An 18,664-nucleotide genomic window follows, 5' to 3' on the forward strand; every position below is an offset into this window, starting at 1 on the left:
AACTTGTTAAAATTCATGCTGACTGTGCCTTTCTCCTCACTCCTTTAACTTTATTGATATTTATTTTAAATTAGTTACATTTCAAGTTTTAAAATTTATTTTAAAAATACTAGCTTTCCGCCCGCGTTTTTAAAGAAAATCCCGCACAGTTCCCGTTCACGTGGGATTTCCGGTATAAAACCTATCCTATGTGTGTATGTACAAAATTTCATTGTAATCGGTTCAGCAGTGAAAGAGAAAGTTATCCATTCTCGCATAATTTCGCATTTATTATATTCGTAGGATTAAACAAATAATGTATTCAACTGAAATTTATGATTAATTTTGTTTTTTTTTTATTATTTATTATTTCACGAAACCGTAAATGCAAAATGCATTCACGATTTTATCGATTGAAGCACATCCCATCACTATCACCTTCTATCTATCTAAATACGTACCTATAGTAAAAATGGTGCCATGACTATGTTGAAACGTAGCTTGTAGTCTATAGCTATCTCATTCTTTCATACGACGTTTTCTTTAGATAGAGAGAAACAAATATATGTAAATTGTATACGCTCGATACAAGTACTCTATAGGTTTATTGCTCTGAGGTGGAGTCAATGACATTACGCACGAAATCTGGTTGGCTAGTGATGCGACAGACGGTTCGTTTAATGTCGAACAACCTCGATAAGAATCAATGAACCACATTTGATTGTATGTAACATGTCGAAGAAATGTTATCTTTTCAATTAAGCAATTTTCTTATCGTGTGAACACGGTAGATAAAATCTAATTTGATGTGGACATTAAACAATGCGTATTAAACATTTCCTCATAAATGTTTTGTAACAAAAATTTATAGTATTTACTCATTGCATTTCTAGAAATGGAAATAATGTGTTGTAAAAAAACTAAGCACCTTTAAGTTTTATAAATAAAATAGTTTATTAAAATACGTCATAGAATTAAAACAATATGACAATAGATTAATAGATTAGAAAAAGTGAAACTGGTTGATGATTCATTTGTAGATCGTGATAGAACGTCATTGTATTTCAAGTTTGTTTTCAAACCATATGAGTCAGCAGTAGGTACCTGTCGTTGAAAAACCCATTTGCTAATTCAACTTACTCTTGTTCCTTTTTTCTTTCATATATCGAATTTAAATTACACGAGAGAGTTACAGTATTTTACAATACAAAATATATTGATTGATTAAACTGATATCCAGTTCTGAAAATCCGCAACATTTTATAATTATGTTGAGATAATAATCTGCCGATAATAATATTATTTAATTGGTAGAATAAATTATTACGTATTTGTCGATGTTTTTTTATTGCACCGATACGTCCCTATTCCCGTTTTTTTTTCTATACGTATAAATGTCAAAATATACCGTTTGACAGAACTTTATTGCCAACAATGAAATTTAATAAAACTCCCTTTAAGTTATATTCATAAATTAGATTATAAGGGAAGTTATACATATTTATAAGGGTAAGTCATATGTAGTACCGTATAAAAAATGCTAGGTCCACATGTAAATGTTAAATAAACACTAAAAAACCAAGGATTTCATTAATTTTATAATAAGTGTTTCTACGTGAATACGATATAGAAAACATTCAATATTGTATGATGTACAATATTTACCGTGAAATTAATAAACAAATATTACGTACACTTGTGATTTCGGAATAAGCAGACCAAAGCAGACAATACATATTATGTAAATTTATACATTGCGCGTTCAAGGTAGAATAGAATTCAGCTTTAAAAGAAATTTGAAAATTGCGTTTTTTTTATTTGGCCATTACGTATGTTAATTTAGTTATACTAGCTGCTCCGTGCGGTTTCACCCGCGTGGCTCCACTCCTGTTGGTCGTAGCGTGATGGTCGTAGCCTTCCTCGGTGAATGAGCTATCTAACACCGAAATAATTTTTCAAACCGGACCAGTAGTTCCCGAGATTAGTTCCCGTTCAAACAAACAAACTCTTCAGCTTTATAATATTAGTATAGATTAATATCTTGACTGTTGTCTTTTTCCTACTACATAAAACTAAGCAACAAATCTATGTGCGGGATTTTTCAACACGCTTTTATTAGCTTCACCTGTATCATGTCTTTTTATATGTAATCTTCCTTATACTCGATTTTGGCCAAATTTTGACCCACTTCAAACGGACATATTTAATTCAAAATTTGTACACTTATCAAGGTATCCATACAATATATTATCATGTAGGTAGTTTTAAAACTATTTATTAGGTACTAGCTGGCCCGGCGAACTTCGTACCGCCCAGTCAATGAATGTCGTGTTACCTTTGGGCTATTGGGCTTGGAACTAATTTAGGCTTTGATGAATGGAATACAATGATACAAAATAAATATATCTAGATATATAACAGTATTTTATAAAACACAAATAAAATATAGGCAAATAGACTAAAAAAAATAATAATTAGATACTTAATTACTTTAATATTGTTTCAACAGGAAAATTCATAATATAATGTACATAAATAAAACACACATATTAATTTCAAAATTTATTCACAAAACTATACTAAATCTGGAGCCCATAATTTAAATGTCCTGTCGTAAGAACATGTTGCTATATATTTATTATCCATTGAGATATCTGCACTCATCACCTGAAAAAAAAAGAACAAAAAAATATTTTACGCTGTGGTACATATTTCGCAATAAAAGGTATTCGCAATATTCTTTCTCAGGGTCTAAAGATTGTCTGTGCCAAATTTCATCAAAATCGGTTGAGAGGTATAAGGAAAGCGTAACAGACAGACACAGTTACTTTCGCATTTATAATATTAATAAGTAGGGATTAGTAGGGATAGTAGGAATATAGTAGGGAGTAGGGATTGTCAGCCGGCTTTACTCATAAAATTAAAATTTAACTATTGTAGCAAACATTTTGTTGCAGATTAAACTATTTAATTGAAATAAAAATATTATTTTACATAGAACTAACATTTTTAGGATCTTGCTAAAAATATTGCAGATGCAAAAAAAAATTCATAAGGTATAAAAGCGATTTTTGAAGTGAAACTTCTTTAGGCGCGTTGAGAGTAAAATTTCGAGGTCGCGTCATGGCGATACCATCACGTCATGGAGTAAGGCGACGATTTTGGTATCCTTGAATCTTGCCAAAGAAGTTTCACTTCTGACACGTGTGTTCGGCACACACGCTCTTTTTATCTTTTTATCGTGTCAATTTTTTTTTAATTTTTCCTTATCATCATGTCCAGTAACAGTGTCCTCAATGGATGCCAGATTGGATGCGACCCGTTTGTCAATTTGTTATACAAAAAAATTCTTAACTTTTACCTTATTATCATAATAAATCTATAGGCACTCTATGCGGCTTCAACCAGAGCTTATGTGTATGCTATACATAAATAAAAAAAAAGACGGGTTGCACTGGGGGAGTGCCGGCAGAAGTGAAAACTTGATTATTAACGTTCAGCATGTTTGATATTTTGGAATGGTATCCGTCTTACGCTTTTTCGATCAGGTCACGTGTCCTGACGCGAGTTTAAGATTGTATACCCATTACAGAAAAAGTGCTCAACGCCGCTAAAGAAGTTTTCACTTCAAAAATACGTGTGGCACTCGGGGACTGCCGCGGTAAAGCTATTGCATAGCATCGCATCGCTGTGCCGGTTGGAGTGGAGGGTGTAAGGTTTTTTCGTTACGGAATTTTTACATTCGGTCGCCGCGCTCAAAGTCTGAGATAAAAGCTATGCAATAGCTTAAAAATTCTTAACTTTTTACCTTATTATCATATCTATAGGCACTTTAAGCGGCTACGACCAGTGTTTATATCTATGCTATACAAAAAGAAAAAAAAAAATTTTTACTTTTTATTTATTACTAGCTTACCGCCCGCGGCTTCGCCCGCTATATCTAAAACATAATAAATTATATACTAAAACCTTCCTCTTGAATCACTCTATCTATTAAAAAAACCGCATCAAAATCCGTTGCGTAGTTTTAAAGATAGGGACATAGGGACATTGGGACAGAGAAAGCGACTTTGTTTTATACTATGTAGTGATTTTACCTTATTATCATGTCCAGATAATGTTCTCAATGGATGCCAGGCGGGGTTCGACCACAGTTTGGCCGTTTTGTCGTACGATGACGTCAGCAGAAAGTGGCCGTGGCTCTTTTGGTATCTGACGTCTGTGAAATAGAAGATTTTTTAAATGGAAAACTCATATGAAAAAATTAGGTCAGTAAAATTTGAAATAAAGTAATATTTTTTTAAGTTATAAAATTTTTAAAGCATTTAAAAATTTCATTTGCTGCCGTAAAAATAAACAAAGTTCTCTATAAAACAACGTTAAAAATATATTTGCTACTCTTTAAGATTCTTCACAACCAATTCCAAAAAATAAACGAAATAATATGTAATAAAAAAATATTTAGTTTTTAAGAAGTATTTTCTATACCAACCCATTTTTTAGGACTTATTATACACAACAATAAATAATATTAATATTTTATTATAACTTACCACTTAATAAATGCGTGTGCGCAGGTATTGTATACAGGCAGGCGCGTCGTCTAAGATCCCATATTTTTGTCTGTAAATAAATAAATTATTTTTGTATTTTTTTTAATTATACGGGGTGATTTTTTAGGTAAATAACCTAAACCTCTACATAAAAATAGGGCTCGGCCGGCTTTATGTATGATGAAAATACGCATATCTATAGATTCGTAATAAGCACATGAATGCGAGAGCTAAGCGTCTTCGCTTAGCCATCGCGGGACCCATCGCACATAATTAATTAATATTTGGTTTTATAGCATTTAAAATCTATACTAATATTATAAAGCTGAAGAGTTGGTTTGTTTGTTTGAACGCGCTAATCTCAGGAACTATTGGTCCGATATGAAAAATTCTTTCGGTGTTAGATAGCCCATTTATCGAGGTAGGCTATAGGCGCTAAGACTAACAGGAGCGGAACAATGCGGGTGAAACCGCGGGGCGCAGCTAGTATTTAATATTAACCTGATGATCAGCAGCGGCGGTGGCCAAGTGGTGCCCCACGGGGGACCAGTCGACCCCCAGCACTGCCCCCAAGTGGCCCTCGAGGAACATAACACAACGACCGGTCCGCAGGTCCCACACACGACCGAACGCGTCCATGCCACTGTGAATGATAATAAAAAATGTGTGCGTGTACTAGAGTACACACGTAAGAAGTGAAACTTCTTTATGACCTTAAAAATTTCACGAGTATGGCGTAACGCAAAAATTTCACGCGTACGGCGTAACGCAAAAATGTCACGCGTACGGCGTAACGAAAAAATGTTACACTAAATTTTTTTCCAACCCCGATAAAGAAGTTTCACTTCAAAAATGTTTTTGACATTTTTCCGTTACGCGCCATCTTTTTCTTATCCCTACCACGCGTGATTCGATGTATTTCTGTAAAGTTGCATATAGTAAATTATTTTTTGAAAAATAAGGTCCTAAAGAAGTTTCACTTCTTACGTGTATACTCTAGTACACGCACACATTTTTTTAATTATATTTTTTAAGCGAACATGGTAAAATCAATAAAAGTATTACTATTTTACAATATTTTTGTCTTGCATCAATGTAATCTAGTATGAAATAAACAGTCAAAGCGAATACATGTATTTTTCTTTAACATTCCTCTGCTAAGCTAATTTGAACCCTATCATAATTTATTTAACAAGGATAAAAGTGAAGTCCCATGTCCCCAAGTGGGGTAAGGGGCAGATGCATTATACATCTGTTTCACTGATCGATTTTCTTTAGGGACAAGTAGGTGATCATCCTTCTGTGTCCTACCAGACCCAAGACATTTTTTTTTCTTCGTCTCCACCGGGAATAGAACCCAGGATTTCTCGGTGTTACGCTCACGCGTCAACCACTGTACCAAGGAGGCGCTCTGGACAAAAACACAAGGATAATTGATGCCAAATTAAAATATTGAGGTCTGTCAACTTATTTTTGTACTTATCACTATAGAATGATCTATTCTTTCAAGCTTTTCTTTGCTTGTATTTATAATCTATATATTACTTGCTTTCCGCCCGCGGCTTCGCCCGCGCAGTCAAAGAAAAACCCGCATATTTCCTGTTCCCGTGGGATTTCCGGGATAAAACCTATCCTATGTGTTAATCCAAGGTACCCTCTATATGTGTGCTAAATTTCATTGTAATCGGTTCAGTAGAATTTGCGTGAAAGAGCTCACAAAACTTTCGCATTTATATTATTAGTAGGACACGTAATGAATAAAAAAAACTTTGCATATTATTCAAATATTTTTCATATAAATAATAAAAAATATTCACCCTGTAGCCGCAAGCGATCCATCGCACTGGAAGGACACGCTGTATACGGGTTTCGCGTGACCCTCTTGATGCAATACTTCTGTGGCTGTAAGAGATATATTTATTTATGTTATTATTACCTTAAGGGCCGATTTTTCAATGCTTGGATAAAACTTATCCGTCCAATAAAGTATTACACGATAATATTAAAATGTCACGTAAACTGTCAAATACAGGCAATTAGAATACGTCTTTAAAATGGTAGTTTTATACATTATTCGACGAATAATTTTTATCCAAGCATTGAAAAATCGGCCCTAAATCATCAAAACAAAGAGCTTGTGTGCCGAGCACACGTGTCAGCAGTGAAACTTCTTTGGTGAGATTCAAAGATGCCAAAATCGTCGCCTTACTCCATGACGTGTCTTGCCATGACGCGACCTTGAAATTTTACTCTCAACGCGATTAAAGAAGTTTCACTTAAAAAACACTTCAAAATGCATTGTGGGGTTTTATGGAAACACGGTAAATGTGAAACTTATTTTCACATTATCATATTGAGTGCATTTCAATATTTTTCACGTGTTAAAACAAATGACTATCAGAAATTTTCGTTATCCGAAAAGGCCCTTGTTCCAATAATTTCGGATAAACGGGAGTTTAATGTATATAAGTGAAGTCCCGTGTCCCCAAGTGGGGTAAGGGGCAGATGCATTATGCATACATCTGTTTCACAGATCGATTTTCTTTCTGTAGGTGATCAGCCTGCTGTGTCCTGCAAGAACGAGACATTTATTTTCTTCGTCTCCACCGGGAATCGAACCCAGGACCCCTCGGTTCTACGCTCACGCGTCAACCACTGTACCGAGGAGGCGGTCGTTTAACACCTGGTTATATTAAACCTTATACCAAAAAAAATTGGTTGTCTGTAAAGTCGGTTTACTGACGATAGTTGAACGTGACAACGTCCGATTGTGCTTCTTTGTCACTCGTTCCGCGCTCTCACTTGAAATGAAATGATTTATTTTGCAAGAAATGTGGTAGATTTACAGATGTTGCTTGCACTTCAAGCCTTACATGGAACGCCTCAGAGCGAGGTAACGCCGCATGAGTCATGTTTTTTCGTGCGTACAGCCGGCTCTATCGAATTATAAGACGTTGTCACGTCAAAAATAAACAAACAAAAACATACCAGTCTCCAAATCCCACAGCCTCCACGAATTATCGAAAACGCTTGCTGCCAAAAATCTGCCCGACGGATGGAATTGAACCCGGGACACGCGGGACGGCGAGTGGCCTTCTAACGAGGCTATCGGTTTGTCGCTGGAAAATTACATAAATAATGTTTAGCTAACGAAAGAGACTGGAAAAATTCGGCAAATTCAAAAAATCATGTATGGGAAATTAAATGTATGGGAGTGTTTTATGTAATTTTTTAGATATTTCCCGTTTTATTTTTAAAAAGTTATTACTGTCATTTTACGCATTAGGTAAACGGCTTTCGCTATCAGTTTAAAGTTTTTTTGATATCTGCAATGGTTACGGAATAATCACCTGTGCACACTTAATGATTACACCCTGTATAGTCTATGGCCTTCCTCGACTATCTAACAGTAAAATATTTTTTATAATCGGACCCGCAGTTCCAAAGATTTTAGCTCTTTAATATTAGTATACATTTATCATATATGAGGGGAATACTACGCATAAATACTGTTTTATTTAACCAAACTTTTGCATTTCAATTTAACTCCTCCCAATATATATTAATACTAGCTGTTCCCCGCGGTTTCACCCGCATTGCTCCGCTTCTGTTGGCCTTAGGGTGATGATATATAGCCTATAGCCTTCCTCGATAAATGGGCTATCTAACACTGAAAGAATTTTTCAAATCGGACCAGTAGTTCCTGAGATTAGCGCGTTCAAACAAACAAACAAACTCTTCAGCTTTATAATATTAGTATAGATATATTCATTAATCACTTATATTTTGTGAACGCCAATAAAATATTTTTTTCCAATTCAAAATCAGATTATAATTTATTACTAACCTAATAAAATTCCACAGATGCACGTTACCGTCGTAAGAGCATGACGCCATTTTGACGGACTCCGACGCGTCTTCGATTGCGTCCATATTTTGTTCTACTTTCGCGGCGCCATCTTTGTTTTTGTTTTTTTCTATCTGAAACACATATTATGTAGATAGATGTATAATATAATTACAAGTTTACTCTTGGAACATAAAAACATGAAATTTTTATAAAAAGCTGTATACTATGTGATACAATTTAGAATAGGATCGATGCTCCGTTATTTTGTGACGTCACTACACGTCGCCTAATTTAAGGAATATCGTTTGTATTTAAATTTGACGCATGATATATTCTTGCTTCAGGTTTAAATTGTATCACCGTTTATTTTTTTTGAAGTGAAACTTCTTTATCGGGGTTGGAAAAAAATTTAGTGTAAAATTTTTTCGTTACGTGTGACATTTTTACGTTACGCGCCATCTTGCGTGATTCGACGTATTTCTTTAAAGTTGCATATAGTACATTATTTTTTGAAAAATAAGGTCATAAAGAAGTTTCACTTCTTACGTGTGTACACTAGTACACGCACACATTTTTTTTAAATAGGACCACATGGTTTTCAAAGAATACAATAATTATTAAAATCGGTTCACCCAATCGAAAGTTCTGACAAAACAAAAATTCTTTAGTTCTGTGAACCCAGAACTTTAATAACTTCTAATTTAAACCTCCCCTTTTATTGAAGTCGGTTGAAAATAAATGTTTATTCTATTTTCCTTACCATATCCAAAAAATGGTGTGGCACAGTGGCCTGAGGGTGGAAAGTCGCCGAACTGACGTTACATTTGTGGCCCTTTAGCGTCTGTAGAGGGATACAGTCTGGCACCGACCAGACCTTTACCAGACCGGACCTGTGGATTTGTAAATTCAAATTCAAAAATTATTTATTGTCAGTCACAGGTATTATGGGTTATTACATTGTATTAGGTGATCCGCTGTGATCTGCCATGTGGCGTACAATTTTTAAAAATGTTTTACACAGATTATTAATTATTAAACCGATTATACATTTATACCATTATTATTATTAAAAACAAAAGGCACAAAATATTATTGAATGGTCCATATTTAAAATTGAAATAGGTAAATGGGGTAAATGTCATGGGTTTTTAGAAAATGTAGGTAATAGAGAGTGACCTGTAGGGAGTGTATTTTGAGGGCCCAATTCACATTGGGTAGTATAATTGGCCCATCAAATGATAGTCGATATTTGCCGCCATTACAGCGATTACGAATAATCATCTACATTTAGGCCCTCTACTCGCCCAACGCTGCCCATTGTACATTTACAATATATTTTATATTACATGGGGTGTGATTTTTTGAGTGTGCGGGAATATTTTATATAGATTGTATTTTTCGTGTGAATTTATTATATAGAACTAGCTTTCCACCCGCGGCTTCGCCCGCGCTTTCAAAAGAAACCCGCATAGTTCCCGTTCCCGTGGGATTTCCGGGATAAAACCTATCCTATGTGTTAATCCAAGTTTCCCTCTATATGTGTGCTAAATTTCATAGTAATCGGTTCAGTAGTATTTGCGTGAAAGAGTAAAACACACACACACACACACACATCCTCACAAACTTTCGCATTTATAATATTAGTAGGATGTGTTTTGGGAGGTGGATATTTTATACTAGCTGCTCCACGCGGTTTCACTCCCGTGGCTCCACTCCTGTTGGTCGTAGCGTGATGATATAATATAACCTTCCTCGATAAATGGGCTATCTAACACCGAAAGCATTTTTCAAATCGGACCAGTAGTTCCCGAGATTAGCGCGTTCAAACAAACAAACTCTTCAGCTTTATAATATTAGTATAGATTATGCAGGATGAACTTTTACAGTTAGACAATTAAATAGTTTCAAACGAAAACAAATATATATCGTAACTAGCTTTCCGCCCGCGGCTTCGCCCGCGTTTTCAAAGAAAAACCCGCATAGTTCCCTTTCCCGTGGGATTTCCGGGATAAAACCTATCCTATCTCTCAAGTTGGATCGAACTGCACATGGTGTGCAAATTTTATTATAATCGGTTAAGTGGTTTAGGAGTCCATTGAGGACAAACATTGTGACACGAGATTTATATATATTAGAACGAATACTGACCAACTTGAAGTTATCAACATTTGGCTGTCGCTGCTGAAGCGGCAGAAACTTATGGGGCGAGTGTCACCAATCTGAAAGATATAACAAAAAAATACGCTTAAGGGCCGATTTTTCAATGCTTGGATAAATCTTATCCGTCCGATAAAGTATTACACGATAATATTAAAATGTCACGTAAACTGTCAAATACGGGTAATTAGAATACGTTTTTAAAATGGTAGTTTTATACATTATTCGACGAATAAGTTTTATCCAAGGATTGAAAAATCAGCCCTTAATAATATTAACTCATGAAATTATTATATTTATTTATTTATAACAACACACTTCATTGTACAAAACAATGTAGGAAATGTAGTATGAGGAGCAAAAATTTTGCACAATAGGCGGCCTTATTGCTACACAGCAATCTCTGCCAGGCAACCTTGTAGGAAAGGAAATATCTATCGCAGATCCATCAAAGGTGTATAAAGTTAGAAGTAAATTGCACGCCTCATAAGCGAAGCGTTGAGGTGGGTACTACTGTCACTTCGCGCAAAACATCTGATTTTTCAAACTTAAAATGTCTTTATGTATCATACATTGCACTTGTAAGATAATACATACACACACATATTAAGAAAAAACACTATTTTTAACATTCATGATATTTTTGATGTCATTTTTGTTATTTAAACTAGTTAAAAAACAGTTTAAAAAAGTTCTGTCTTGGACGTCCGTGTGTCTGTATGTGCGGAGGATTTTCTTGTTAACACGATAGCGACCGAAATACTTTACTCATCGAGTCTTTTTTTTTCTCTTACGCTTGAGTATGCTCAGGAATAGAACCCTTTCATTTTTCAGGGTCTGATTCGATGTGGTTTAATTGTTATTAAATAAACAAAAATAATAATTAATAAATAATTATTAAAAAAAAATTATGAGGCGTGCACTTTTGGATTTTCCAAATTATTTGTCCCTTCAAATGGGTTGAAAATCTAGTCTAAAGTCGGTTACATACAAATATATCTACGCGTTAATATCTCATCGATTAGAATATGGATATACTTATGAACTAGTATTTTCTAGTGTTTGATTTTACGCGAGTATTTTACATTTAGAAATTAAAGTCTTTTTAACGGATTTTAAACGCGATTTATTCATTATATTATTTTCCCGACGTTACGAACACTTTACAGCGAGCGTGGTCACGGGGGGACACGGGCTGGCTAAAATCCGTTAAAAAGTCTTTAATTTCTACTTACAGTGGTGGTCACATAATTAAAGACACCCCCTAATTGACCATAAAATATTTACAGTAGGAAGTACAATTATCTGGAAAAGGTATTTAATCTAGTATTATTTTTATTAAACCATACAAGACAATATGTTCTTTAAAATGAGGGACAAAAAATAGTTATATTCCTTGTTAGTTTCGACACTTGCTCTCTGTGGGAATGTAACACAAACTTTGTTTACGTACGTGTAGCTGGCCACTTAAGTAAAGACAACAAGAAATGAGTTATAATTTTTATAAATAAAAAGAAACGGCATTGTGCTTTACTTCGTTTTGTCGCGTAATTTTATAAATCGTTCTCTATAATTTTTTTTGGTATTTTTAACTTTTAAAATTAAAATTCATACGTTTAATAGTTTTAATATCAATAGGCATGACGACAGTATCCATAAATGATCGTATTAGTGTTTTTAAGGGAAAATGTATAATAGATAAATTACATATAGTGACTTAGAAATCTTAAAAACATTAAGATTAATGAGATTATCAATAAAATAAAACATTGAAATACTGCAGTTGGCCATTTTGACTAAAACACGCGTGACGTCACGCATAAGTAAACAACTCACGTCAGATGTTTTTTGTTGTTATGAATATGTTGAGAATACGCATTTTTATTTATTTTCTATTGTTTCACGTATGCTTTATCGACTCAGAACAGAAATATAATTGCGAATTCACGAATACATGGTTCGGGGTTCTCCGCGCCAACTTTATACAATCATTTCTTATTATTTTCTCGCTTAAAATAATTACTAACACATTTTTGAGCATTATTTTTATGTGGATTCACACTGCAATACTGCACACCACTTATAAACTTTGAAATTCGTTTCTATAACACATATTAAATAAATATTTTTTTAATTTTCTTCGCAATGCGTACAAATAATTACGTATTTACCAAAGTGTGACGTCACGCCTACGCCATGACACCTGCGAGCTGTTTTGGCACAGTTAATAAATATTTTTTGGAAAATGGCTTTTATCTTCGTTAAATTTAAGTATATTACCGAAATATAGGGTTTTTCTTGTATTGTAAACGTATACACACATTATGGAAGAGGATTTGAAAATCTTTCGTCATGCCTATTATTATGGTTAAAAACAAGAGTTGCGACTCGTCCACAAGAAAAAATATTTTTAACTTCCATGATAATTAAACTGTTTCAAGGATATGATTATGAATGCTATAAAACATGTCAAGATGTTCTACACGACCGAAAACGTACTCAGAAAAGCAAAACCAAGTGAAACTACTCAGCCGAAAGATTAAAAAATGGTGTTGTTGGCTAAAAAGATCCATTTAAAGGATCAGAACTGAAACAGTTCAGAGTTGTATGGTGCAGCAGGCTTGAAGGGGGTGTCTGCAAGGACAATTAGACGGAGACAGTGTGAGGAAAACTTGCACTGAAGAGTATCTCGGAAAGTACCACTTTTGAAAAACAAAATGTGAAGGCAAGATTTCACTTTGCTACAAAATACGAACACTGGACTGAACGAGAATGGAAACATGTGCTGTTTTGGCATGAAACTAAGATTAATATGATTAATTCTGTCAGAAAACAATATGTAAGACGCCATCTCAATAAGGAAATGGATCCAAGATACTCTAATAAGTAGTCATACATGGGGGTGGAAATATCAAAGTGTGGCGCTTTTTTTCGGGACTTGGTGTTGGACCTGTCAAAAAGACAGAAGGCAACATGGATAAATTCCAGTACAAGTATATTTTAGAGCAATCCATGCTGCCCTATGCAGAGGAAAATTTACCTGTTGTTTGGACTTTTCAAGACGATAATGATCCTAATCACACAGCAAAAGTAGTGAAGAGCTCGTTAAGGAACCAATCTGTAACTGTTTTGGATTGGCCCCCCTACAGGCCGGATTCAAATCCGATCGAAAACTTATGAAATCAAGAAAGAAAGAAGTCGCGGCAAAGCGGTCATCAAACGTCGACTACCTTTGCAAAGCATTTTCGAAGAATGGAACCAATTTAGTGATGCAACTTGTACAAAATTAGTTGCTTCAATGCCCAAGAGATGTAACGCGTCATTACTGCCAAAGGACATGCAACCAAATATTGAAAAGTGTAAAAATGTTTTGTAAATACGTCAGATATTTTGTGTTGTAAAAATAATCTCATTAAACTAATATATTTTTATATTTCTTATGAGCGAGTCTAATGTCTTTAATTATATGGCCAGACCTTTGCTAGGTTAAAACTGCTAGTAGTAAGGATAAACCGAATACAATCTAACAAACCGACAAGTTTTGTAGATAAAATTTAGTTTAGCATTAGACAACACATACCTTAATATTTTAAAATTATTGAACAAGTTCCAATGGTAGTGTAAAAAAAATTTTTGAGAGAAGTATCTTGGGTAGTATAAAATTTTCTTAGTGTCTTTAATTATGCGACCACCACTGTATATACTGTTTTTCTGCAAACTTTTCCTATTACTTACCACCTTCTTATTACTTTGTGTGTATTACTTTTCTTGGCTTTGTTATGTGTGTGCAATAAAGTGTTTATTATTATATTTGGATGTGATCACGGCTCATATATAAACTAAAATAAGAATTTCTATCTGTATGTGTGCTAATCTCTGGAACCGCTGAACCGATTTTGATAGAATGTTTACTGGCAGATAGAATTGACTTTTTTTGGCAATGGCTTCATTCATAAATCCAAGTAGCGGACTGAGCTGGTAAATAAATAAGAATTAAGAAGAGATAAGAAGAGTAAAGAAGAGATCTCACCTGACTGCAATAAATAGACATGGCCGACGCTTTCCTCTGCGACTCTTGTTTCGCCGCCGCTCTGATACTGCCCGCTAGTTGTAACTCTTCGCGGGCTTGCATTAACCTGAAAATGTGTATATTTGTTTATTTTTTAAAAGTTTTTAGGTTTCGGGTTGTTAAAATTTAAAGCATATACGTTTCATCGAAAATTCTCAATAGTTATCTGTCGAAAAATATAATGTATACTTATATATCATGTCATGTTCCCGGACGGAGTTCCAAACAATATAAAGGCCAATTGTTACCTAACAGATTGCCTGGTCGCAGTAATATATAAAAAAAAAAACTTATATAATGTTATCCGTAACATATTTAGCTTAATCATTATTCGGTGTCGGTATATCGGTATATATTTATAATTCTTCCGAATTATAAATATATACCGATATACCGATTATAAATTTATAATTTATAATCTATCGATGTGAAACCGTTACATCGTGAAATGGGCATTCAATATGATGCAAGTTTCGTAAATGTTTATTGTCGGCATAACACGTTACTGAAATATATACGCATTATAGTAAAATAAACCGTATATGTGCTGCGTATGTGTGTGCATGTTTACAATTAGCTATTATGTCGTGTGTGTGTGTGTGTGTATTGCTTACGTTTGTGTGAAAGACACCTGCGTGCTTGTTTATACCAGGTGAAAGGTAAGACGTCAGACGAATTTATACAGGAGCTTCTACTCATGAGACTGAACAACTTTTGTTCTACAACTTTGCTGAATTCGTAGAAAAAAATTTGGACTTTGTAAGGAAACTTCGCTAATCAGCTGACCGATTTCCATGTTCAGTTTCATGAGTAGAAGCTCCTGTCTAAATTCGTCTAATGTCTTACCTTTCACCCTGTAGTTTATTCATGTACGCAAAGTGAATCTGTGTGTGTGTATGTACATCCATACCTCCGCTTAGCCCTCGGCAGCGAGTATCTGGCTATCCAGAGCCTCGCTTCCCTCAACTCCGGTGGTCCTTCGTGGTACCATGTTCCCTCTCTGCCCCTGTCCCTCTCTATGCGAGCCTCTTCCTCTTCTAGCTTTTTGTTTATCGCGTCTTCGCCGAGGCTAGAATAGTTTCTTTTTATTATAAACAAGCGGTCGGCCCGGCTTCGCCCGTGGTACATATTTCGCAATAAAAGGTAGCCTATGTTCTTTCTCAGGGTCTAAAGATTATCTGTGCCATATTTCATCAAAATCGGATCAGTAGTTTATGAGCCTATTCATTACAATCAAACAAACAAAGTTTTCCTCTTTATAATATTAGTGTAGATATGTTAATAAATAAACTAATTTACAATCACATGCGTGAGAGAAAGGGAAGCCAGACAGTCTGGCGCCGTAAAGAGTTAGGTAATGAGGGGATTTATTTGCCCATAAGAAGTTATCACAACAAAAATAAATATTCACATTATACATTTTCAATTAACCCATTGACCACCGAGAGGCCCGATCGGGCCGAGACACAATAGATTTTCTATTGTGTCTGTGATCCGAGGACTGACGGATTAAAATGTTTTTTAATTATAAGCTAAATCTTCTTGAAAAAGTGTCAGTTAATAACTCAGGCTCCGGAATCACAGACACAATAGAAAATGTATTGTGTCGTGGACCAATCGGGCCGTTCGGGGCTCAATGGGTTAAAATTTTAAAGAATGGTTTATTTGGCAAAATCATTAGTACAGTGGTTTTATTCACGTTGATGAATACTAAAAATAATGTCTTGGTCACAGAAAACTGATCTATCAGAGAAACAGATGTATCATCTAATCCATGCCTTACACAGAGATTTATTTCATTCATATATTATTTTTATCTCACAAAACCTTAATTCTTATTTTATTTCATAGTAGTGCGAATGTGTTATGTTTAAAATTCCATTGCATTAAAAATACAATGGGATTGACATCACTTGTTCATACAAAAATCAAAATAAATAAAGATAAATGTAAAAAATCTCAAAATCACTCACTAACTGAGCAGATCTCGAAGCCGCACCCTCCTCTCTGCCGGCCCCTCTCCGAACAGGCACACAGGCTCGCCCAATTGTCGTAAACTTCTACGCACCTAAAATATATATAATCAAATAGAAAGAAATATGATGATTGATTTCTCTCAATAATTGAACTACCTTCAATTTAAATACTATGAATGAAATAGTCGTAAAATAATATCTGAGCGGCACTGTCTTAATACTTTGAGTTGCTAGCAGAAAGCTACCAGAAAGCTACCAAACTTATAAAAAATCGTAGGAAATTCAAAACTGTACATTGAATATTTTTTAAAAGAATACTTGGACTGTGATCTACAAATAATATCAAAGCGAAAAACATAGTATTTGAAGAATGAAGAAGAATGTTTGTCTGTATGTATGTCCAGGATAAACTCAAAAAGTACTGCATGGATTTACTTCAAATTTGGTACCAAGATAGCTTGAGGCCTGAGAAAGAACATAGGATATGTTTTATCCTGGAAATCCCTTGGGAAAAAATTTATGGATAGATTATAATCTACTAAATCTCAGTGACATACAACACTTACTGGGTTAATTCTTAAGATGTGTTTTAGTTATTCATATATACCTCATCATCATCAGTAGAAACGTTCAGTTGCCTAGCTTTCCGTCTCCTCTCAAACTCTTCAAGGAGAGCCTTTTTGTCTCTCGACATTTCTTCATCGAGCTCCATGTATTCTGAAAAAAAAAATGTTAATTCAGTTTATTTTTTTTATAATGTTGGCAGTGTGTATCTAAGGTAATATTTGTACTATGATACACATTTAATCTGAATTTTTGCTATCCTAATTAGTTCACATTCCATATGGTGTTAACCCATTGACCACCGAGCGCCCCGATCGGGGCTCGACACAATAGATTATCTATTGTGTCTGTGATTCCGGGGACTGATGGATTAATATCAGAGATCAATCATTAATTTTATGTTTGTTTAAGCTCGCAGTTGCATTCATACAGTAAATAAGGTAAGTTGTTTATTTATGGTACTTGAAAAAACGTTTATAAGTTAGTAAACATTGAAGTAGCATTAAATAGTGAAACAGGTAAAATACTAGGTTTTATTCTTGCCGTAGTGGGTTTAAAACGTATGATATAAGTCTATCTATAGAAAATTCACAAATTTAAACCCATTTTCGACTGTTCAGAAGTTGAAAAGATCGAAAATTCATAGTTGTTATACATTAGTATTCTAATGGGTAATAATATGTTCTATCCTTGGCTTAGTGAGCTAAAAACGTATGTTTTAAGTCTATGTCTTTGACGACGCGGTTGGCGCAGTGGTAAAGTAACTGCCTATTGAGCCGACGGTCCCGGGTTCAATCCCCAGTCAGGGCAAATATTTGTGTGATGAACTCAATTATTTGTTCTTGGGTCTGGGTGTTATCTATATATGTATTTATTAAATATTATATTTATCGTCGCCTAGTACCCACAACACAAGCCTTAATTGAGCTTACTGTGGGACTAGGTCGAATTGTGTAATAATGTCCTATAATATTTATTTATTTATTTTATTTATCTGTATATCATAAACATATTAGAACCCTTCTTCTTCTCTAAAGAAGTCGAATAAATCGAATATTTAGTTGTACTTACCATTGGATATCTGTATGTCTCCCATTTCTTTTCCATCGTCATCTTCGAAGCCCTCCTTAGCAGCGGCTGCCAGAGCAGCCAGCCGCGCTTTTTCTTGCTCCTCCAGTGATCCATAGTGCACTGTTTTTGGCTTTTTAATAACAATCACATCATCATCATCCGACATTTTGAGGTTATGTTTTCAAACAAGTTTTCTGATAGTTTGATACGTATTATTAATTTATTGTTAGAATTACACTGTAATGAGGTTGCTTCTGTTTAAATTGCCACTTTCTTCTTATTTACAAGCCTTATAATTATTTTTTTTGTAAAGCTTAGAATTTGCTTGGAATACAAACATTGATTTGTTTGTCAATTCGAAATGACGTTTCGGATCACAGACAGTTGAAAATTGAAAGTACAGATTATAAAATACTAGCGACCCGCCCTTGCTTCGCACGGGTGC

The 18,664-nt window shown here is 34.6% G+C and overlaps 1 protein-coding gene across 1 annotated transcript; it reads right to left on the reverse strand.

Moving 5' to 3' along the window:
* Positions 1-2,528: 2,528 nt before the first annotated feature.
* U4-U6-60K (U4-U6 small nuclear riboprotein factor 60K) lies at positions 2,529-18,588 on the reverse strand. Its single transcript, XM_089712853.1, has 14 exons — positions 18,220-18,588; positions 17,192-17,301; positions 16,582-16,676; positions 15,519-15,677; positions 14,570-14,675; positions 10,531-10,601; positions 9,143-9,272; positions 8,380-8,513; positions 7,521-7,651; positions 6,350-6,434; positions 5,034-5,175; positions 4,533-4,602; positions 4,077-4,198; positions 2,529-2,646 (listed from the first exon to the last, which is right to left on the reverse strand). Exons 1-14 carry the CDS (start codon positions 18,383-18,385, stop codon positions 2,554-2,556), a joined length of 1,614 nt encoding a protein of 537 aa, XP_089568979.1. The 5' UTR covers positions 18,386-18,588; the 3' UTR covers positions 2,529-2,553.
* Between the last annotated feature and the right edge of the window lie 76 nt (positions 18,589-18,664).

This window comes from Colias philodice, chromosome 29, assembly GCF_061535455.1.
Source record: "Colias philodice isolate Cphi_HAF_F1 chromosome 29, ilColPhil1 Martin Lab GWU primary, whole genome shotgun sequence".
Taxonomy (NCBI): Eukaryota; Metazoa; Arthropoda; class Insecta; order Lepidoptera; family Pieridae; genus Colias; species Colias philodice.

Excerpts from the sequence above, each read along its gene's own strand:
- U4-U6-60K (XM_089712853.1), bottom strand. The coding sequence starts at position 18,385 with ATGTCGGATGATGATGATGTGATTGTTATTAAAAAGCCAAAAACAGTG. Across the intron at positions 16,677-17,191 it reads TTTCTACTGATGATGATGAG|GTGCGTAGAAGTTTACGACA; the intron begins GTATATATGAAT and ends TATATATTTTAG. Across the intron at positions 4,199-4,532 it reads GCACACGCATTTATTAAGTG|ACGTCAGATACCAAAAGAGC; the intron begins GTAAGTTATAAT and ends TCTATTTCACAG.